This window comes from Pan paniscus, chromosome 5 (assembly GCF_029289425.2).
Source record: "Pan paniscus chromosome 5, NHGRI_mPanPan1-v2.0_pri, whole genome shotgun sequence".
Classification (NCBI taxonomy): domain Eukaryota; kingdom Metazoa; phylum Chordata; class Mammalia; order Primates; family Hominidae; genus Pan; species Pan paniscus.
Window position 1 is genome coordinate 120558469 of NC_073254.2, and position 22898 is coordinate 120581366.

The 22898-nt window shown below is 35.0% G+C and overlaps 1 protein-coding gene and 1 pseudogene across 3 annotated transcripts in view; one reads left to right on the top strand and one right to left on the bottom strand.

The window, feature by feature from the left end:
- ASCC3 (activating signal cointegrator 1 complex subunit 3) overlaps nt 1–22898 on the bottom strand; it is a 375365-nt gene that overhangs the window by 7861 nt on the left and 344606 nt on the right. For all 3 annotated transcript variants that reach the window (XM_003824353.6, XM_034962598.3, XM_063605419.1), the window contains one exon: nt 1395–1546. In XM_003824353.6, the coding sequence (XP_003824401.4) occupies nt 1395–1546 (152 nt within the window). The remainder of the gene's footprint in view (nt 1–1394; nt 1547–22898) is intronic.
- LOC129398023 (DCN1-like protein 1) lies at nt 1562–21194 on the top strand (annotated as a pseudogene).

Consider the following 22898-nt stretch of genomic DNA (forward strand, 5'->3'; position numbering starts at 1 on the left):
ATGTGAAGTAATGCTTCCATGTAGATGAAGTACTGATCTGGACCCCTGACATGTGCTTAATGGGTGTAGCAAATGTCTTTAATATAATTACTTAAATAAAGTTTTAAATTATAAGTTGTTGGGAACATAAAGTTAAAAGTTTATTTTGAGAATTTTTGAGATTTACAGCATAAGTAGTGCTAGATCCCAGAAACACAGGCCACATAAATTTTCCAGTAAGAAGAAAAATATAATTGAAATTACATTAATACAGCACTCTTAAGAGTGCTGTGAAAACTGTATCAAATCTCTTAGGCCCCAAGCAGCTACCATAGCAGACCTGCGTGCTACGTGTGGTAGTACCCTAATGTGCGTTCTTTACTGCTGAAACCCTACTCCCATAACTTTTATACCATACTGGAAGGGCTCCTGAAACTGAGCTGCAGACACACAGGGGGTTATCTGCCTTTCTCCCCATGCCACCTGCTGCTGGTATGGCACACTCTCTGAGTGTCTTTTAGTTTCTAGGGACATCCCATGGTAAGAACCCAAGTACTATGGAGACAACTGCCCTGGAACCCAATATATTTAAGTCAAATTGAGGGACTTTCCTGAGGAGACTTGCTGTGTGCCTGAGGTTCTTGTTGGCATCTGTGTCTAGATGTCTCAAATAACTGCCACCCCTCATCCAGATGAACAGGAGTAGGGAGTGCATGATGGCAAGCTACGGCCAGATTGTTTTGCTTGTCTACATGACTGTGAACCAATATTTTGGCTGCAAAGTATCTCTTAACTGGCATGAAACACTGGTGTGAAAGAAACATTTCCAATTAAACATTGCCAACCCTGCTTGTATTAGACACTGTTCTTTTCCCTGCAAACATATTTCAGTCATGTACATGAGACTTACGGGTTAAATAATTGGTGCTAACATAAACTCTTACGTATAGGTTATATCTTGAGCTCCTAATATATATAACCACCTAGTTTGGGACATTTTGCAGATGCACAATTTACTTTTGACAATGGATTTCAGATATCTCAAATCTCCTCAACAATAACAGACATTGATCATTTATTTTGCTTTAGATCACAAAGCATTTTAATGATGTCTTCTTAAATGAAGATTGATATTGTAAAAGAATAAACACATTAACATAAAAATGTTTCCAATGCTTCAAATGGAAAATGATTTAGATAGGAGAAGTTTAAACTGTAGTTCAGCTTGGGACTGATGATCAAATTCCAAACAAGAATGTTACGTCACTTGGCCATGTCTCACTCTGGGAAACAGGAGTATTTTCCATGTCAATAATCAGTATTCTCCATAACATAAAATTTCAGTGACTACATACATAAAAAATATTTTTTTGAAATCAAAACAAAACAATTACATTGAAAAGTAAAACAATTACTTGAAAAGGTGAAGATGATGGTTTTCTATGTTTGGTAGTGTAAGAAGAGAAGACTCCTTTAACCACCGACCCTGGATCACCATCTGAATCAGGTTGGTGATATTCAGGACAGTCACCAGCCAGCCCTGGTTTGCAGCCACGTCCAGCATTGCCTGAACAGGGAAAATGCACGTTACAAGAATTATACCACGGTACTTGCCCCCTCCACTGGGATTCTGATGTTAGCTTTAACAAAAAACAAAGAAACCAAGCATTATATCTCTAAATTACTATTCATCAACATAGAAACCAGGAAATAAATCACAGTTGGATTGCAGGGAACAAACCTGATCATAGCATTTACTGTACATTACTTCCTAAAAAGGGCCAAATAATAAGTTTTGTTAGGGCAGCAGGGCTAGCTACATAAAATTGGTAGCTAGCATTAAAACAAAGATAAAAACTCAGTATACTTACTATGAGAGCAAATACTCATATAATTCACTGTATTAAGAACATTAGCAGCTGTATTTAAAGAGTGAATCTCATGTAGTCTTTCAAATTTAAAATCAATAATGGTAAGGAGATAGTTTTTCTTGCCAAAAATTTATTTTCTCCAAAGAACAGCCTAAAGATAGAGGCCTGGTTTTCAATGACAACAATACACCACACCACACACTAGCAAAGGGGGCAACTGCTAGTGGCACATGTGGAATGATGAGAAGCTATTCATATTAGTCTATACATTTAATCTAATGTTTTATGGACAAACAAAAGGCTGCATTTGCTTAAGGCAAAACTAAACAGTGAAATCTTATTTAAACAAAGGCGAAGTTTACACAGGCAAAGCTATTTCAATTAAATTAGATTCTGGAGAATGCTGACTTAAAGACACATAAGTTAATATCATGATCTTAGGTAGCTATTTTATACAGTTTTAGTACTGTACTCTTGTTTTGGGAAATGAGGATATGAAGACAGGAGAAATTAGATATGCCTAGCAAATAATTAAAATGATACTTTAATGGTAAATATCTCAATGACAGCAAAATATTTATAAAATGTACAAAATCTGTTGTTAGTGGACTTTTAGAAATAATTTTTAAGGCATACTATGTTGTAAAAATTAATTTGCTATACTACTTAGTACTGTTGATAGAGAAACATTTTCCTTCTGAGCATTGAATATCCCACTCTGTTCTCTAATTTACAAAAAGTGAAAGTTTAAAAAACATCTGGTTAAACGAATCTATGGTTTTCTTAGTATATTACAGAGAAATGGATCAAAATTTCTGGATATCATGATTCATGTGATGGCATGGTCAAATTGGTCTTTAGCATCCATTAACCTGCTAGATATACATCATAAAGACAGAATGTTGGTATAATAGGTATATTTATATATGTGTGTGTGTATGAATGTGTATACATGTATGAATGCACATATTTATAAATTTAGGGAAAATCTACTTATATTCTTCCTTTTTCTCTGTACAGCAGGATAATACACTTTGTCTGTCTTTGAAGTATATGAGACAACAGGTCATGATGAATGCTACTCATAGACAAAAAAAGAGTAGTTCACAAGTCACAACTCTTGAGTCTTACAAAGGGAAGAGAAAAGGAAAAGAGAAATGAGTAATTATACCTAATGCAGTATTATGATGATGTCAGAACTTGCAATGTGGAGTAACTATGGCAATTTTACTTGTGATTTTACATTGCAACTTGACTGGAAATAAATTCCAGACCAAAAGCTCACATACTAGAAGAGCTAGATGGATGAACCATATGTTCTTAACTTTGAAGTTTTCATGATGAAGTTGAAAGATTTCATAAAACTTATGAGATTTCCCCACAATTTTTCACTGTAGGATCCAGATGTGAAAATGTAAAAAAATCATGCTCACTACTTATATGAAATAAATTAAAAAGCCATATAATAAATAGAAAACTATTATTTATCTTGTTTAAATTTAGAGAAAAGGCAAGTGGGGAGACCAAGAATCTGTGATGGTAAAAGGTTTTGTGGCTCCCCAACTGAGTTGAACCAAAATGTTGCTACAAGTTTCTCTGCTCAATTACTCCCTAGTTGTCTTGTTCTCTTTGCCCCCACTGCTTTAGTGCAGACCTTCGTTTCTCTCCTGGAAAATTCGAATTATTCTTTATTCTCATCTAATTTCTTTTCAATCTGTACTTTACATTGTTACCGAAGTGAATTGTAAGAAGGTAAAAGTGATCATATCATTCCTCTGCTTAGGTTTCTTTAATGGTTTTACACTGTGTAGGGGATAAAAAAACTGATGCTTCTCTGAATGACAGTCAGCATCCTCTGATCTGTCTGGTCCTTGCTTTTCACTCTGGCCACGTCCCCCTCTGTACACTTAGTAGAGCAATACGTAACTACTGATATTTTCCCACAATGAGCCTTGCTTTAAATGTTTCCTTCTTCTCCTTCTTCTTCTTTTTTTTTTTCTTTTTTTAAACAAATACCATTCCTTGTACTTTGTACCTCTGGGAAATTCCTATTCATCCAACAAGTCTCATTCAAATGCTACTTTTTACAATGAAGCTGCCAGATAGTTGTAGGTACAGTCAAGCACCACATAATGATGTTTTGATCAATAACGAATGAACCTGCATATACAACAGTGGTCCCATAAGACTACACAACCATATACTCTGTAACTAACTTTTCTATGTTTAAATATGTATAGATACATGAATATCATTGTGTTACAATTTCCTACAGTATTCAGTACACTAACATGCTATACAGGCTCATAGCCTAGATGTGTAGTGGGCTATACCATCTAGGTCTGTGTAAGTACTCTCTATGATGTTCACACATGAAGAAATTGCCTAAGGGCACGTTTCTCAGAACTCAACCCTGTTATATGATGCATGACAGTATTTTTCCTGTGCCTCTGCTGTTCTTGACACACTCCACCATCATCCTTTTGTAATCCTCTGTTTGCCCATCTGTCTTTTAAAGTATAGGCTTATTGATGGCAAGAATCTGGAATCATTCCTTGTAATTCTAGTCCCAGCACAGTGCACTCAAGAAATATTTATTAAATAATATAGGTAAAAATCGAATTACAGTGATTATAACAACATTCTGCCTAAGTTATTGCACATCTACCAAATACAGTATGGTACAGGAGAAAAAAACAAGTTTTAATGTCAGATAAACATAAAGTAATCCCCCCTTATCTGTAGGGAATATATTCTAAGACCCTAACTTTACTTAATAATGGCTCTGACGTATAAGAGTAGTGATGCTGGTAATTTGAATACGCCAAAGGGAAGCTGTAAAGTGCTTCCTTTAAGTGAAAAGGTGAATGTTCTTGATTTAATAAGAAAACAAAAGAAATCATACGCTGAGGTTGCTAAAGCATACAATAAGAAGGGAGGATAGTCTATCCATGAAATTGTGAAGAAGAAAAAATAAATTCATGTTAGTTTTGCTGTCACACCTCAAACTGCAGAAGTTATGCTTCAGTGCATGAAACATGCTTAGTTAAGATTGGAAAGGCATGAAATGTATGGGTAGAAGACATGAACAGAAACATGTTCTAATTGATGGTAATCAGGTTCTGTACTATCCATGGTTTTAGGCATCCACTGGGGGTCTTGGAACTATGTTCTAAGGATAAGGGGGTACTGTTGTACAAGATGGCAGGGAACAAGGCCAAAGACAGATCCTGCAGCTCAGGCCAAACTGGAGGATGTGGGCCTGGTTTTCAGTTTGAGTGGGCAAGCCCAAGTGACTGTTCAGAGATCCAAACCTGATAGGGGCTAAGGCCAAGGGATGGTCCAGGCAAATGGACTGGAGAGTCCTGGTAGCTTGCACTGATACACTTCATATGACTGAGCTTAGGATGAGTTCCTTGTGTCTCACTACCTTTTATAGCAGTTTTCCTGGCAGATAAGGACTAATAGGTATATGCTCCTCCCAAGACTGGGGATGGCTTTGGTAACAACTGGAGAGCATGCCTGAGTTTCCCAAGTAACCCCCAAAGTCCTTTATAGGGATCTAATACTCAGTGATCTAAACAATAAAAGGTTGTTTTACTACACGGAGGATAAATTATCCTTGATATTCATTAGCAGCTTAACATTAACATTAGGCAAATACTTAATACCCCTTTACCTCTTATCCACTTTCTACTTGACACTCTATCTACCAGACAAAGCTAGGATGATTCTGAGTGTTGGGGAAACATGAATGGGGGCTGACTCTGTGTGTGACACTTTCTTCTACAAAGTTGGAATCAATTTCAGTGAGTTGTTGATTCGGAATTGTTTGTCATCACCAGCCCTGGAAGAATGGAAATGTGATTTCAAGCACTGTATCCACTTATAAAATTATACTATAACTAAAACCTTATTTTAGTTAGCAAAAACAATAGGGTTTTCATTTACTTAAGAGAGGTGAGCTGGAGAGGAGGTGATGAATTTAATTTTGAACACATTTTAAGTGAGGTGCTACTATGAAGCCAAGAAGTTCAGGTGAAAATGAGCTCTGGAGAAAGTGTATGGGCTAGAGCTGTGGACTTAGAAATCCTGGGCACAAAGTGTGCAGTCAAAATAATTAAAATGAACACGCATGGAGCAGAGATAGGGGAAGCAGAGTGGGGTTTACCTAGAGATGACATCTGGAAAGGGAAGGGGAGGGCAGCTAAGGGAGTCTCACAGGCACTGCTGAAATAGTCATGATTAGGATGGATGTTTGTTAAGCATCTACTATTTGTCAAACACTCTGTTAACCATTTAATGTAAGTTATTGAATTTAAACCATTTTTCAGATGAAGACACTGGTTTACAAAGGTAAAGAAAACTGCCTAAGGTTGCATAGCTCTGGTAAATGGGTACAGCTGGGACTCCAATTCTGGGGAACCTGACTTCAAAGGGCTTGCTTTAACCAATACAGTATATTGCCTATGAAGTTCAGGATGAGGGGGAAGGTGTGTAGACTTTGCATGGGGCTCTAAATTAGAATTAAGGATTCTCTGAGGAATGTGCATACTAGATAAACTGAAACTTTGTGAAGTTTTCCTGACAAGACAGAATGTAAGCAAATAATAAGTTTGGATGAAGTGTAATCAGTAGTATGATTCACGAATACATGATACTGGTTGAAGAGGGAATGTGGTATACTAGAAAAAGGTTTAGCCTGAGAGTTTAGAGTATTGTGCCTTTAAATTAGCTGTAATATCTTGGGCAAATCACTTAACCACTGGTATTCATTTTCCTCATCTGATAAATCAAGGAGTTTGATTAGGTGCTTTTTAATGGCTTCTATCTTCTGTAAGCTTTAATTTTTCAACAATAAAATGCCAACATACTCATACTATATAGCTATTTGTTTTTACAGAGCTTACTTTCTATTTTTCCAGGTGGACTGTAATATCCTTGAGGTTAGGGGTAGCATATACTAAGCAGGAAATAAGCTATACAGAGAAAAGACCCTTCTGGGGTCAGAGGAAGATAAATTATCTGCTTCCAGAGTATGTGGGCAAGAACTCATAGAAAAGAGGGGCTTCCACTGGTCTCCTCTAGAGTTTAGAAAATGGGCAGTCTCTGTAAGGAAATTTTTAAAGGTGTGGGGTTCCTGAAGCCAAAGGTATCCCTTATGACTTGGATACACCACATGTCCTCAACATCTATTTCGAATCAATTTTAGGAATTTCCTACGCATAACAGGCTTGGTCTTAGCATTTAAATTCAACCACATTTTTACAGTGGTGTAAGTATTTCTGCAAAGAACAGTTTTATCCAAACCTATAGACACTTTTCTTCTTATCTTCCACAGTTGCAGATTATACTTTAAAAAGCTAACATTTTAAGCTTGACAACGTATCTTCTACATTTCATATTAAGTAAATCCCATGAATTTATTGTAAAAAGCTCTGAACAGTGAATTATATAAAGTCAGACAGTGTAGAGAGTATGCAATATGGTGTGATAAAAATATTTGTATATTATTGCACAGATTTTCAGTAACAGCTCTCATCTAATATTTAACAATACTAACTATGAGGCAGGCATTAATATTACCACCCTTCACAGAAAGGGGAACTTAAGCTTAAAGAAGTTTAGTGACTATGGTAAACAAATGATGAAGTTAAGGCTTGATTTTGGTTTTCCAGTTTCATATATGTGCTCATTACACTGTATTCTATTACGTGTGCTGATTTCTGCATATTCTGTCTTGCTTCAAAAAGAATCTGAGGTGGCTTACATCTGACCTTGTTTCCCACACAGCAGAAAAATGTGAACTCCAGACAAAATTATTATGTATTTAATTCATTATTGTCTCTGTGGGTAAATTTTATCAACATATTTTTTGAAAATCTAAAATTTTAAAATTAAAATTCATTATTGTCTCTGTGGGTAAATTTTATCAACATATTTTTTGAAAATCTAAAATTTTAAAATTAAAATTCATTATTGTCTCTGTGGGTAAATTTTATCAACATATTTTTTGAAAATCTAAAATTTTAAAATTAATTTTAACCTACCATTTGGTTATAACTACATCTTGACATTTGATCTTCAGGCACTTATCTTTTGAAACACGACTGAATTCTGGATTTAAATAATCCAAAAGTAAAATAGGAACATTGAGCACTGTGATAAAATTATGTCAGTTTCATTGCAAGGAAATAGCATCACTGACCTAGTCTACTAAAAGAAAATCCGTATCATTAAATGTACATAAAGAGGTAGGTTGAAGGGTGGATAATAAAATCTAGCTCTAAGGCTCATTATTTTAAAAATTTCCCCTAAAATCTAAACTTCAGTTTAAGAAATCTGTCAATTTAATCCTTAGTGTCCTCAAGTCTCTGTGGCTGTAGGGTGTATTCATGGAACTGGACAGATGGCTCCAGGCTCTCTCTGCTTCTTAGTATTCTTTAGACTCATATTCTCTCTTCCTCCTCCCTTTATCCTTCCTCCTCTTCAAGGAACCTTTCCTCCTTTTCCCCATATCTCTTGTCATCATCTTAATGTATCTAGTGTTAGTATAGGGATTACAATAAACATACGAAAATAAGATCACTGCCAGGAGCAGTGGCTCATGCCTGTAATCCCAGCACTTTGGGAGGCCAAGGCAGGACAATCACTTAAACCCAGGAGTTCAAGACCAGCTTGGGAAACAGTGAGATCCCATTTAAAAAAAAATTGCTGGGTGTGGTGGTGTGTGCCTGTGGTCCTAGTTACTTGGAGCCTGAGGTGGAAGGATCGCTTGAGCCCAGGAGGTTGAGGCTACTATACTCCAGCGTGGGTGACAGAGTGAGGCCCTGTCTCAAAAAAAAAAAAAAGAAAAAAAAAAAAAAGAAAGAAAGAAAAAGAAAAAGAAAAGAGAAAATAAGATCATGACAAAGGTTGAAGTGAGGCATGTCTGTTCAAATTAAATGACATGGGGATGATATATTGTCATCAGAGTTTAAAAGAAAGAAATTTATTTATGCCAAAATGAGAAAAATTACATTAATTTATAAAAACCAAGTTGTTATTTATAAAGTATCACAAGAATGCAAAACACTATGGAAAGATCATCAAAAACAGGAAAATTTGAGAAACTTTCAGAGCCAAGAGGAGCCTGAGAAATGACTACTGAATTTAAAGGGATATCTACAATGAGACTCCAGAATAGAAAAGGGCATTAGGGATCATCACACATTGTATACCTGTATCAAAATGTTATTATGTACCCTCAACATAGGTACAAGTATTATATATCAAGAAAAGAATTTTAAAAAGAAAAAGGATATTAGGTGAAAAAGAATTGTGAATAAGTATAGACTTCAGTTAATAATTATTTGCCAAAATTGGCTTATTAATTGTAGCAAATGTACCTTACTAATATATTGAAGATGTCAATATTAGAAGAAAAATAGGTTCTAGGTATATGGGAACTTTGTACTATCTTTGCAACTTTTCTGGAAATGTAAAACTATTCTCAAGCAAAAAGTTTATTTAAAAAAATTACAGAAATTGATCCTAGGCAGCTTGTTAAAACATTAGTTGTTAGACATCTGCTAGAAAATGCACTATTTAGTTCAAGAGCTCCCAGAAGTTTTACAATGATGGGAAAACCCGAAAAAGCTTTCTTGACAGAAAAGCCACTCCTTTAAAGGTTCAGGTCACTTGCAAGTAATGATACAATATTTTGTCAATAATTAAAATGCTGTAAGTACATTTATAAGAATCTTTTTCAATAGCAACAGTTGTTCATAGTAACTTTCTCCTGAACTTTTACCCCCAGAAGGTTAGCATTCAGGAAGCTCAGCTGCTGTCTAACAAACTTAATTAATCAAAAAGTCATTTCCGAGCTGTAACTATGAGTAAAAGCGCTTCAAGTGTGCTAGCAAGCCTACAAGTTAATCAAAATGCTAATGCAGTACAAATTAAAGTTGTGATTAACATTTCACAGTAGCTGCTTAAGTGAATTGATCACACAAATGGGTTAAGCATTACTCATTTCCTACAGCCCCAACCGGGAAAAGGGTTGTTATGTGGGTATAAGGAGAGGAGCAGGGGGTAGAAGGATCCTTCATAATAGCATCATATCATCAACAAACCACCACCAAATTGTTATACAAAAGCTTACAGGTAAAGTCACCCAGAGGGAAAACAGCCTTCCAAATTATATTATAGTCCTTGAAGGGAGATTGGCTATAAATCCACAAGAGTAAGTAAAGGTGTTTAACACCTCAAAATCCACACATTTGTGTTAGTTTTGGGAAAGCTAAATGCATCAACTCTGTATCACTTCCCTAGTGGAGAATGGTGCTTTGTTTTAGGTGGTGTTTTGGGAGATAAAATATAGCTTTGACCATCTAGGACTAGGATTCTGCACCACTGTGTGGTCCTTTGCATTTGGAAGAATAATCACTCAGGATTAAGTTCATTTAGAATTATTTGTTTTTAGTCATCCACTAATACGACTTCATCAGGTTTTTATGGCAGAATATGAACTCCGGGCAGTCTGGCCAGGAATGCAGGCTGAATTAGACTTCACCTTCATCTCTATGAATTTGATAAGGTCACATTAATACTTACAATAAGTAAACTACATTTGTTTGTGGATAATTCAGATTTGGCAGAAAATCTTAAAAACATTGTAAGACTCCACAAACAAAAAATCTCTTTTTCCAGTCTTTCCTATAAAAGAACTAAAAAGAAAAAAGTGAAATATTTATTTACCTATGATACACTGAGATCTATATACCCCAAGCATTGTACTCAAGTCACCTTAACAGTTGGTGTTGTTATAGTTGATAAGTTTCCAGCATACTTTAGATGATACAAAAGACCCCAATGTATGCTTATAGTATTAATGCTCATAGTTCCTTGAAACATATCCATAAATTATTTACTTATAATCTACCCACCTTTTTCTCAAAATGATTAGAAGAAGCTTTCTGAAGCTTCTTGCGCAGTACTGTCTATTTAAAGAGAACGTTTTCTTGGTCTAATTATAAGCATTTAAAAATCTGAAAAGATTCTACAGTAATACACAAGACTTTATCTACCACTTGCTATATCAAAACATTTCGTACAGGTATTGCATTAAGGGTTTGACCAAGTACTTCTATTGTTAAGCTCAGCAATACCTGGACTATTTTCACTGCTAAATGTATTTAAACTCTGCAATTCTAAAACTCTTAAATGACACTGACATTCTTTAATACATCACCAACCCACTGAGCCTGAGCTTAGTGCATCTATACGTAAACACTCTGCTCCATGGCAATTCTACCTCCTGGCATCATAAAATATTCCTATGCTTTTTAATCTACTACAAATGAGACTCATTTGTTAATGAAAATATAGAAGCAGCTTACAGTCATAATACCTTTCACTTAAAATAATTTTTAATGAAAAATACCCACATCGTTATATCTTCTTTTTCTTCCCTTATTCTTTCCTATTCTCAGACTCTACTGTGTGTATCCATAGACATATACACACATCTTCTTTTTTTTTTTTTTTTTTTTTTTTTTTTTTAAGATGGCATCTCGCTCTGTCACCCAGGCTGGAGTGCTGCAGCATGAATCATGGCTCACCACAGCCTCAAACTCCTGGGCTCAAATGATCCTCCTTAGCCTCCCAAGCAGCTGGGTCTACAGGTGAGTGCCACCATGCCCAGCTAATTTTTTTTTTTTTTTTTGGTAGATATGGGGTCTCACTTTGTTGTTGCCCAGGCTGTTCTCGAATTCCTGGCCTCAAGTGATCCTCCTGCCTCAGCTCCCCCCTGTTGGGATCACTGGCATGAGATACTGCACTTGGCCCATACATATCTTAAGGTTATCTGCTAATATACTTTAAAAAATAGATTAAAGATAAAATGCATTTTCAGAATATCTGTGAATTATAGGAAAAATATAATACTAGCTATGTGAAATATAATATACTTTTAGTTTATCAGAAGTTGTTACAGAGATTAAGAGGTCAAATTATTGTTTTGAAGTTTAGGCTAAACAACAATTCCACCAATATACTTGTAAAGATTTGTTTTTGCAAATATAGGAAGGTTGTTTGAATGAAGAAAGGTATAGACATACAATTCATATACTTCTTCCCTTTATTTATGCAGCTGATTTATTTTTTTGGCTAGCATATATGACAATTGATAAAGCCTACTAGAACACTGTGACATTAATTGGAGTCTACATAGTATCTCACATGCGAAAGAGAAGAAAGACTGGAAACTCAGTAGATCAAAAAGACTTGTCTGCTCATCCTATGGAGTAGTCATTCTTTTATTCCTTTTCTTTCTTAATAAACTTGCTTTCACTAAAAGAAAAAAAATACTTGGGTGTTAAGGAAAATAATATAAAATGAAAGCTCCCCTACTAAAGTTAGAGCCAAGACTATATATAACAATGGAAACTTATCCACCAGAACATAGCCCCTTAAAGGTCTTCCTTTCAGGCACACTGAATCACCTAGAATACTTTCAAAGCAGCTGTGCTGGCTACTTCCATTAGGGCAATGGAATATGAATTCAATCTATAACTAACATTTACCTTGGAAGACAGATCTTTACATTCTTCCTCAATAGTAAAGAGGAGATATCTGCTATCTTTTGGGGGAATTGGTAGTTCCATATCTTGAGGCAAGGAACCTCTGAGATTGCCTATTACTTCTAGAAGTTTGAAGTTTTTCAAAAAGAACCAGTAGGTGGACAAAGTTTGCTATCCAGGTGGCACCATCAGTGGTGGTGGTGGTGGTTAGACAGTGAAAGAAGCCAAAAAACTAACCTAAGGAGGCAAACCTTAAAATGAGAGAGGAACATAAAATGTGTGTGTGTGTGTGTGTGTGTGTATGTGTTTATTATAGTAAACCTACGCAAAAATTATTCTAGTGTGCATTTACCTTTTATTATAGGGCTATCTTATAATTATGATGTTATTCTTCCTTCTCCCTATGGATCAACAATCTGATCTTTCTCTCATTATTTTCAATTATTGTAGCTTTATGGGAGAATGTGAGGAAACAAATGGTTAATTCATTAGTTTATATAGCATAATATAAAAACTTGAGAAGATGCATAAGCAGTTGATACAAAAAAGGCAAACACCCTACCAACTGGACACTGTAGAGTGATATAATAAAGCAGTTACAAATATTCAATCATATTACCAAATCCCTCTTAGAAACTGGTTTAAGTAAATACTGGCAGACTGTTGAAAAGGGAACCTGAGTAATTAAAAGGAGGTGATTTAAGTATGCATTGAAAAACAGGGATTAAAAATATTATTCATGGTCTAATGGGAATTCTCGGTTAAAAAATGTAGAAATTTCTATGAAGTTCTCAAATTTTAAAACAAATTCTCACTAGATCATGGGTACAATTTTAAAATCCATCAATATAGGACAAAGGAAACACAGTCAAATACATTTTTATGGTATATCCAACCTGTGCTGAAGGCTGTTTTTGCCTTCTGATGTGATTTTGGGAAAGTTACCTAGTCTTCATCAGTAAAATGAGAGTAATAATTGTACTGCTTCACTAGACTATTGTAGAAAATGGGTCAATTAAATGCAAAGCAAGTACAACAGGGCCTGATACGAAGAAAGCCCTCAATAAATGTTCACCATTACCACCGCTGTCATGATGTTTGCCTTAGGGCCCATCATTAAATAGTGATTTTTTTTTTTTCTTTTTTGGTAGGAGGTACAGGGATGGTGTGCAGTTCTCCAAATATTCTGGTATAATTTGATATTTAACATACATTAATTCCAATTTAAATTTGCAAGCATAGGTTTCTAGAAATCTTTCTAATCAGTGTACACTGTCACATTTCTCTATATGCATGTGTGTGAGATGTGTTTTCCTTTCATGAATTAACATCATTTTTCTTGTAGTCTTTAAGAATATTGCTGCTCATTCGCTCAGAGCCACAGGAGAAGGGGAGAGGCCTGGAGGACACCAACATGAACAAGTTGAAATCATCGCAGAAGGATAAAGTTTGTCAGTTTATGATCTTCACACAATCTAGTGAAAAAAACCGCAGTAAGTTGTCTATCTCAAAATGACTGGAAGTTAGATGTTGCAACAGATAATTTTTTCCAAAATCCTGAACTTTATATATGAGAGAGTGTAAAAGGATCACTGGAAAGGAAGAAGTTAGAACAACTGTACAATAGAGACAAAGATCCTCAAAATGAGAATAAAATTGGAATAGATGGTATATAGCAGTTCTGTGATGGCCTGGCACTCAATCCAGCCATCATTAGTGTGTTGATTATTGCATGGATGTTCAGAGCAGCAATACAGTGTGAGTTCTCCAAACAGGAGTTCATGGATGGCATGACAGAATTAGGATGTGACAGCATAGAAAAACTAAAGGCCCAGATACCCAAGATGTAACAAGAATTGCAAGAACCAGGACAATTTAAGGATTTTTACCAGTTTACTTTTAATTTTGCAAAGAATCCAAGACAAAAAGGATTAGATCTAGAAATGGCCATTGCCTACTGGAACTTAGTGCTTAATAGAAGATTTAAATTCTTAGACTTATGGAATAAATTTTTGTTGGAACATCACAAACAATCAATACCAAAAGACACTTGGAATCTTCTTTTAGACTTCAGTACAGTGATTGCAAATCACATGTCTAATTATGATGAAGAAGGAGCATGGCCTGTTCTTATTGATGACTTTGTGGAATTTGCACGCCCTCAAACTGCTGGGACAAAAAGTACAACAGTGTAGCACTAAAGGAATCTTCTAGGACGTACATAGTCTGTACAATAAATACAACAGAAAATTGCACAATTTCTGCTGGCTGGACTGAACTAAAGATCAATTCTCACAATTCAGACTGAGGGTTGAGACAAAACTTTAAGAATACATCTTGGACCATATTGTATTTCATTCTTCTAATGGTGGTTTGGGCTTGTATTCTAGTCTGGGCTGCTCTAAACATTTATAATTCCAACATTGTGGATTTCATCTTACATCTGTGGACCATCCTACTTTATTCTCCCGTAAGTCCTAGAAGCTTTATGGTGATTATTTTGAGGTTTCCATTCTTGCATAAAGCACAATGCTGTCTTCATCAGAAAACAGTTGGCATAAGAATTAAACATATGAACATCACAAAGCCATTTATAAGAACTTCTTAAACTACGCCTTGGGCTAGTTGCAAAGACTACGTTAACAGCACTTCCAATAAGGGTGATATATTTAAGTATACTGGATCTGGAATGGTATTTTGGTGTGGGGGGAATTTTTTTTTTTTTTCCTGGCAAATGACATGTGTTGTTGATGTGACTAGAGTATCTGATGAAAAAACAATGTCAGAATAACCAACATGAAAAATTTTTAGGATAACTTGGTGCCTACCTGAAAAATGTATTGTGTTTCAGACTCTTGATTTCAAAAGGTTCCACAGAACTAGTCTGCGCTTACCTTACCCATGTTTATATATAGTTGTCCTGTGGGGAGCTTTTATTTAGAAAATGTCCGCATAATGTAAGATTCTACTCCTGTCTACATTATGCACTACATAATTGGACTTCATTATGCTTTTGAAATGCTTATCTGCCTGTCACATAAGTTAAACTATTTAATGTGTTTTGAATGTTTTGGATTGCTACACAATACAATATTCTAAATTCAGGCATGAGGGTTTATTTTTTGTTTTGTTTTTACTTTTTTTTTGTCATTGCACTATGGAACACAAATGAAATTCTCTTAATTTATAAGAAGATAGTAGGAGTTAAATTTTGAAAATGGTTGTGATGAGCCACGAAGTTCAATCTTTATAATATAGGTACTGCTCTTTCAGACAAACAGTCCATTTTTAATGACTTCTTATTTTGTTGAAATTACTTTAACTGCTAATCACTGTGGTTGCCAAATATTTACTTCAGGAGCAAAGATTTTCAAACAAGCATACACGATGCAAAATACCAGTCTGGCTTCTAGTCTATTTACTGTTTTTGTTTCACTCAGATTAGCTCAGTTTTCTCATCAAAGCAGAATGCTATCTTGCGTGTGTGTGTGTGTGTGTGTGTATATATTTTATTACAAAAGCCATGAGCTGCTTTTATGCTGAAAATGGTCATTTCTCTGTTCACTTACTGACACTCAAAGAAGGGTTTCTTGCTTTCTTAAACATTGCCGTAAGGCAGGCTAGAAATGTAATACTTCAAATGTTAGATGATTATGGTCTTTTGATAAGAGCAGATTCTGCTTGGTATATCCAGGCACTCTCTAAGGTCTAGGGTTGATATTAACAAAGGAATGTATTTCAGAATAGCAGTACATTTTATGCAAATATGGAAATTATTTTAAGAAACAATGACACATTAAAACTGCTTTTCGTTTACATGATTTTGAAATAGACTAGAAAGCTTTCCCTATAAACATATTAATATTCCAATCATAATTTTAATTCAAGAATGCAGTTTTACCAAAAGAAAAATCTGAAAATTTATATTCAGGCTACTGGAATTGGTTATTAAAAGAAAAGGGAAAAAGAAGAATCCTGCTGCTTTCAGTATTTCCTGATTTCATTTTTGTAAATATAAAGGAGAATTTCAATTATGAAACACTTTTAAAAGATACATATATCTCTATACATATGTACTGTTTTGTTTCCTGTTTTGAAGATTTTGAGTTATAGTTATTGTTTTCAGACTGATTAATTCACATATGCTGTGTTTTGAAATAAGATCGCATTAGCTGTTTTTTTTTGTTTTGTTTTGTTTTTGTTTTTGTTTTTCAATATAAAGTGTTTTCTTCAAAAGTCTGATATTCGTTTGTGGCCTAGTGCCTTGGATTTTATATATTTTTCTTTTTAAATGCAAAACCTTTTCAACAGAATAGTGTTTGTCATAAGGTTGGTACTAAGCATTTATAATTACTGTGTAATTATAAACAAAAATACATAAAGCTTTGAATATAGTTATGTAGCACTGAAGTTAAGGTTGTTCACTATGATGGCATCTTAGAATTAAACAAAACTTTTACTAGGGCTGAAAAGAAAAGAATATTGCTGCTAGAATCCTTTAAAATAAATCTTAAAATACATACAAGTGTTTTGATGTAAAATAAATCTTAAAATACACACAAGTGTTTTGATCTGTTAAAATGTAGGCTGCAGGCTTGATAACATGAGCTGAAGGGCAAATCTAGCCTCTATGACTTCTGAAAAAAAACTTTCCCAAACTAACTCAGTCAATTGACAGCACAATTAAACTTGGAAACACACAGCCCTCTGCTTCTCAGATCACTGAGTTCAGGCTCCATAAGCCATGGTTTCTCTTTTTGCATAACACATATGAAAGCTCAATTACTGGAAAGTTTTGAAATAAATACCATATATAGGAAGTAGTGAGAGTGACCAAGATATAAACACATATTCTTATACTATTTGGCTTAGTATTATATTTAGATGTTTTTCATTTAAAGGAAGATTATTTTTTAATTTGCAGACTGGTGGCACATCTTAGAAAGGATCAGAGATATCAGAGCAAGAATAAAAGTCCTGGAATCTCCATTTGGTTTCAGCACAAATTGCCTCAACAAATCACCTTTAGCAGAGCTATTTAACTTATCTGAAAACCAACTGCTTTGTTCTTTGATAAAAAACAGTGTCAGGGCTGGGCGTGGTGGCTCACACCTGTAGTCCTAGGAGTTTGAGACAAGACTGGGCAACATGGTGAAACTCTGTCTCTACAAAAAATACAAAGAATTAGCCAGGCATGGTGGCTTGCACCTGTAGTCCCAGCTACTCAGGAGGCTGAGGTGGGAGAATCCATTGAGCCCAGAAGTCAAGGGTGCAGTGAGCCAAGATGGTGTCACTGCACCCAGCCTGGGAGACAGAGCAAGATCCTGTTGCCCAGGCAAAAACCAAAAACCAAAAATCAAAACCAACCAACCAAACAAAAAACACACAAAAAAGGCAGAGAGGTACTCAAAACACTAGACATTTATCATTAGTTCTGGTTTTGTCACCAAATTTGAACATTTAGACAACTCACTTAAATTTTTGATACTTTTTACTTTAATTTTTCCATAAGAGCTAACATGAAGCTTTTCTTTGGCATATCCAGTACAGAAAGGCTGTCATATCATTTACTACATTTTACAAATACATTTTGCAGTTAATATGATCAAGAAGAGGATTTCAAAGGTAAAGGGCAAGGACAATCAATTCCATAAATATGCAATTTACAAATTAGAATATTGTAAACACATTTTAAAAATTGAGATATGCATAGTAATTTTGACATTTATTTTTGTTAAGGGGGATAGCAAAGGAAATGCTAGTAACAGTAACATATTGAAAGGAACCATGACAAAAATATCTCAAACCAAAAAATGACACAAATGCCCTTGATACATAATTTGAAATGGGATAGGAGAAGCAAAGGCAGGCTGTATTGTAGACTCTGACTTCAAGCCAGGAGGAATAATTCTACTACAACTATGTTTTTCTTTTGTGAAAGACTGCTCAGAACATGAGTAGTCAAGACTACAGAGTTTTCATAATCTGGATGATGGTGCAAATAAAAGGTATGCTTCTATAAAATAAAGGGAATAGTTAAATTACTATGATAAAGCGAGGAAATAAAAGAACTACTAAGAATGAAGATACTAAGACCTACTTCCAAGTCCTGAAATTGTTGTTTACTTTCTAAACATTAACTAATGCACCACTCTTCTAAGGTGTTAGTTTTACTCAGATACCAGAGGTTAAGTGACTTGCCTATGGCCTTATACTAAAATGGCAGCAGAGGAGAATTTACAGTCAGAACTGGTGGCAGATTCCCATCCACAGTTCGCAAGATCATGCTGATGTCCCATGAGAGTGGTAGTATAATTTTCAATCAGCCAGCAGAGCTGCAAACTGCTTGAACCAGTGCTTTCTAAGGCCAATAGTACCCATGTTATCAAATGAAAACAACAGGGCACAGAATTAGAACTGCCAATCAGTCATTTTCTCCAAGTTTCCCATTGGCAACTCTAACATTCTTTCCTCTTTCTGGCTTGTTTACTTTCACACAATTTTGTAGAGAACTTCCAAGAGTGAGAGGATTTAGAATATGAAGCTGGTTTTTGTGCTTTTTTTTTTTTTTTTTTTTTTTGAGACGGAGTCTTGCTCTGTCGCCCAGGCTAGAGTGCAGCAGCGTGATCTTGGCTCACTGCAACCTCCGCCCAAGCAGTTCTCGGCCTCAGCCTCCCGAGTAGCTGGGATTACAGGCGCCCACTACCACCCCCGGCTAATTTTTGTATTTTTAGTAGAGATGGGGTTTCACCATCTTGGCCAGGCTGGTCTTGAACTCTTGACCTTGTGATCCACCCAGCTTGGCCTCCCAAAGTGCTGGGATTATAGGCATGAGCCATGGCGCCCAGCAGAAGCTGGTTTTCATCTCTTTATAATGCAGTTTTCTTTCCAGGTGGCTTCCGACAAGCCAAGCCAAACATTTAAGATGGTCAAAACGAATGCTTATAACTTAAAATAGAGGAAAACTGCATACCCAAATGTCTAATAACAGATAACTCACTAAATAAATTATGATATTTTATATGAGGGAATATAGTGTAGCCATTAGAAATTATTCTTGAGAACAATATTTAATGCTATAAATTATTAGGCATTTATAAAATAACAGAAGATATTTCTATAAGAAAAAAGTGACTGTGTGTGTAAATGTATCAAGAAAAAGTCTCCAAAGGAAAAAAAGAACTGTAAACAACTACTGCATTTTAGTTAGCATCTGCTTTTTGCAAGAGTAAGGGCTAGTAATTCTAAAACTACATCACTGAATATTCTAGGATTGAGGAGCTAAATAAATATATCTTTATTAACAATAGTGTGATACCTTACAGGTAGAAAGAGGAGTTATTAATAAAAAAGGAGGAAGACTAAGTGAACCCTTTGGTCTTAGATTGAAATAAGAGGTATAAGAATGATAAATATAGATGTTTTTACACACACATACACACGGGAGGTAAATGGACATGCAAATAAATACAAATGTCTGTGTATACATACTTACATTTCCTTGCTTTGTACACAGAGGGCCTAGAAGCAAAGACACCCAAGTAGCAATGGAATGCAGCAAGCACCCAGATTTTCTATTTTTGAGACAGGATCTAACTCTATCACCCGGGCTGGAGCACAGTGGCTTGATCATGGCTCATTGCAGCCTTGACCTCCTGGGTTCAAGCAATTCTCTCACCTTGGCACCCCCTACCGTCCATCACCACACCTAGATAATTTTTAATTTTTTCGTGGAGATGGGGTCTCACTATGCTGCCTAGGCTGGTTCTGAACTCCTGGCCTCAGTGATCCTCCTGTCTTGGCCTCCCAAAGTGCTGAGATTAAAGGTATGAACTGCCATGCCCAGTCCAGATTTTAGTTTCTACAACCATTCTCTAATAAAAGGAACCAAGTTTCTTAAAAACAAAATGGCCGATTCCAAAGCTGGGGCAGGGACAGCACAAGATGCCAGAATGCAAGGTACTATTCAAGAAACACTGGGGTGAGTCTATACTTACATAAATAAATAACTGAATAAAGTAAATAAATGGGGGAGAAGGGAAGTTCTTCCTTATAGTATAATTCCAAGAATGACTAAAAAAGAAAATCACAATAGTAATTGTTCTGGGCAAATATCACAAATGGATGCTGAAAATAATGTTAAAAACTATGACAAGAAACAGAATATTTATATAATCTCAAAGTTTCTCCCCAAAATATATTTATTAATTACAAAAGAAAAAGTAACTCTATAGTGAAGAAGGCTGGCAGACATCACCTCAATTGTATAAAGTCAATATCATTGCCACACACATCTGTCATAAGCCTCCTGATATGATACACTAAGAGGACAAACCATCACTGCTGTGGTATTCTTGACAAAGAATACCACAAACTTAAATGTAATCAGAAGGAAACATCAGGCAAATCCAAACTGTGGGATAACTCCATAAAATAACTGCTTGGTACTCTTCACAAGTGCCAAGAAAGACAAGAAAACTAAGGCGACATGACAACTAAATGAAACGTGGGATCTTGAATTGGATCATGGTACAGAGAGAGAAAGGGCAATTATTGGGATAAAATTCATACTGACAAAATTTGAATAGGTCTGTAGATTTGTTAATAGGACTGAACCAACACCGAGTTAAGATGTTACTTTTAGGGGAGGCTGGGTAAAATGTACAAGAAAATTTCATTGTAGTATTTTACAAACTTTTTGTAAGCTTGAAATTATTTCAAAACGAAAGTCTAATAATTTTAAGAAAATTAAAAATTCATTGAAAAAAAGAAAAGACCCTCATATTCATGTGGGTGAAGGTATAATTACTATGAATGACTTTAATTTTAGTATGCTGCTTTTCCAAATTATCTACAATGAAGCATACTATTTTTATAATTAAAGAGAAAACGATTTCTCTTTAAATGCTGTTTAGAAGGATCAACAATATTTAAGAAATATAAATATTATCCCAGACACTGTATATAAGGATATATATAGATATATATACTGTATAAATATATATACTGTATATAAAAATATCTAATAGAGGCTAAAAGTACCTGGCTGAATCCTTTTCCTTAAAAGTAAATTTAGAAACAGACTCCTTTAAGAAATTTCCTAGATTATCATGCGGCTTTTGAATCATTATTGACTGAGTGCTAAAAATGAATCAATGAATTGATCACACAATATAGGTTTTAGAAGTAATATACATATAAAAATTACAATGTACAATCAATATATCTGCAAATATAAAAATTTAATTCATCTTGCCACTTCTCTTCAACCCTTTCTGACCCCAGAGTTCATTAACAAGTTAAGTGTTTGAGAGAGGAAAGGAAGTTATAGGAAACACAAATGAGTATCCAGGGCAACAGCTAAAACTTTAGGACCTTTAACCTTTGTGAAGTGTGACTAATAAGCAGTAGCAAATCACCTTCCTCAATAAGTAAACCATGTGTTAGTTACAAAAGAGTGTAAAAACGTGTTACATGTTTATTATAGCCTTATTTCCCTTCCAATTTTGATAACTTGAGCTTACTCTATTTTTTAAATAATTCTTCAGTTGCTAAAACAATAAAATTGTTATTTTTGATAACAAAAATGTTTGAGGCCAATTTTAAAACATTCAAACATTTAAGAACAGCATAAAGAAAAAAATTAAAAATCACCCCAATTCCTGCTGCTCAGATACGGCTACTGTTAATCTTTTGGTGGACACCATTCTGGATCTCCTCTCTGGGTATATGTTCATATATAGATATGGACATTCTATACAAATGTAGAGTTCATAAATGGAATTGTAATATTTTGTAGTGTTCTGATAACCTGAGAGATACTTAGGTTATTTCCAAGCCTTAACTTTGCAAATCATTTCATAATGTATATTCTTGTACATATATAGACTAACTTACTCTACCTTTAAAGAACTTAAATCTTTTGAAAATTTTAAAAATGGGTTTTATGAAAAAAAAAATGTTTAGAAACATGTCCAAAAAAGGTATAAAGTAGAAAATCGAAATCCTTTATAATCGCAGTCCTTTAGGTATTCTTCCCCCACCAAAACCGGCTCTTCTGACAATCATCCCCCAGTAATGTCAGCTCCATGCTTCTAGTTGCTATGGAGAAAAGCCTTGAAATAATCTTTGGTTCCTTGCTTTCCCTAAAAACCCTTGTTCAATTCATTAGAAGAGTCTGTTAGTTCTCCTTAGAAAAATATTCAGTATCTGACCAGTTCTAATCAACCTCACCCATAATAACCTGCTCAAACCACCATCATTTATTGTCTAGCACTACAGCACTTAAGGTATAAAAAGGTCATTGATATGGCTTCAGATTCCATATTGCAACTAACCTTCAAGAAATATCACTTGTCAGATTCTAGTGTAGCATTAAAGAATACCCACAATTATCTGAAAAGGCTATAAAAATACTCTTCTCTTTTTAAACTGTTTACCTCTCTAGGCTGGATTTTTTTCATATACTTCAACTAACACATCCTAT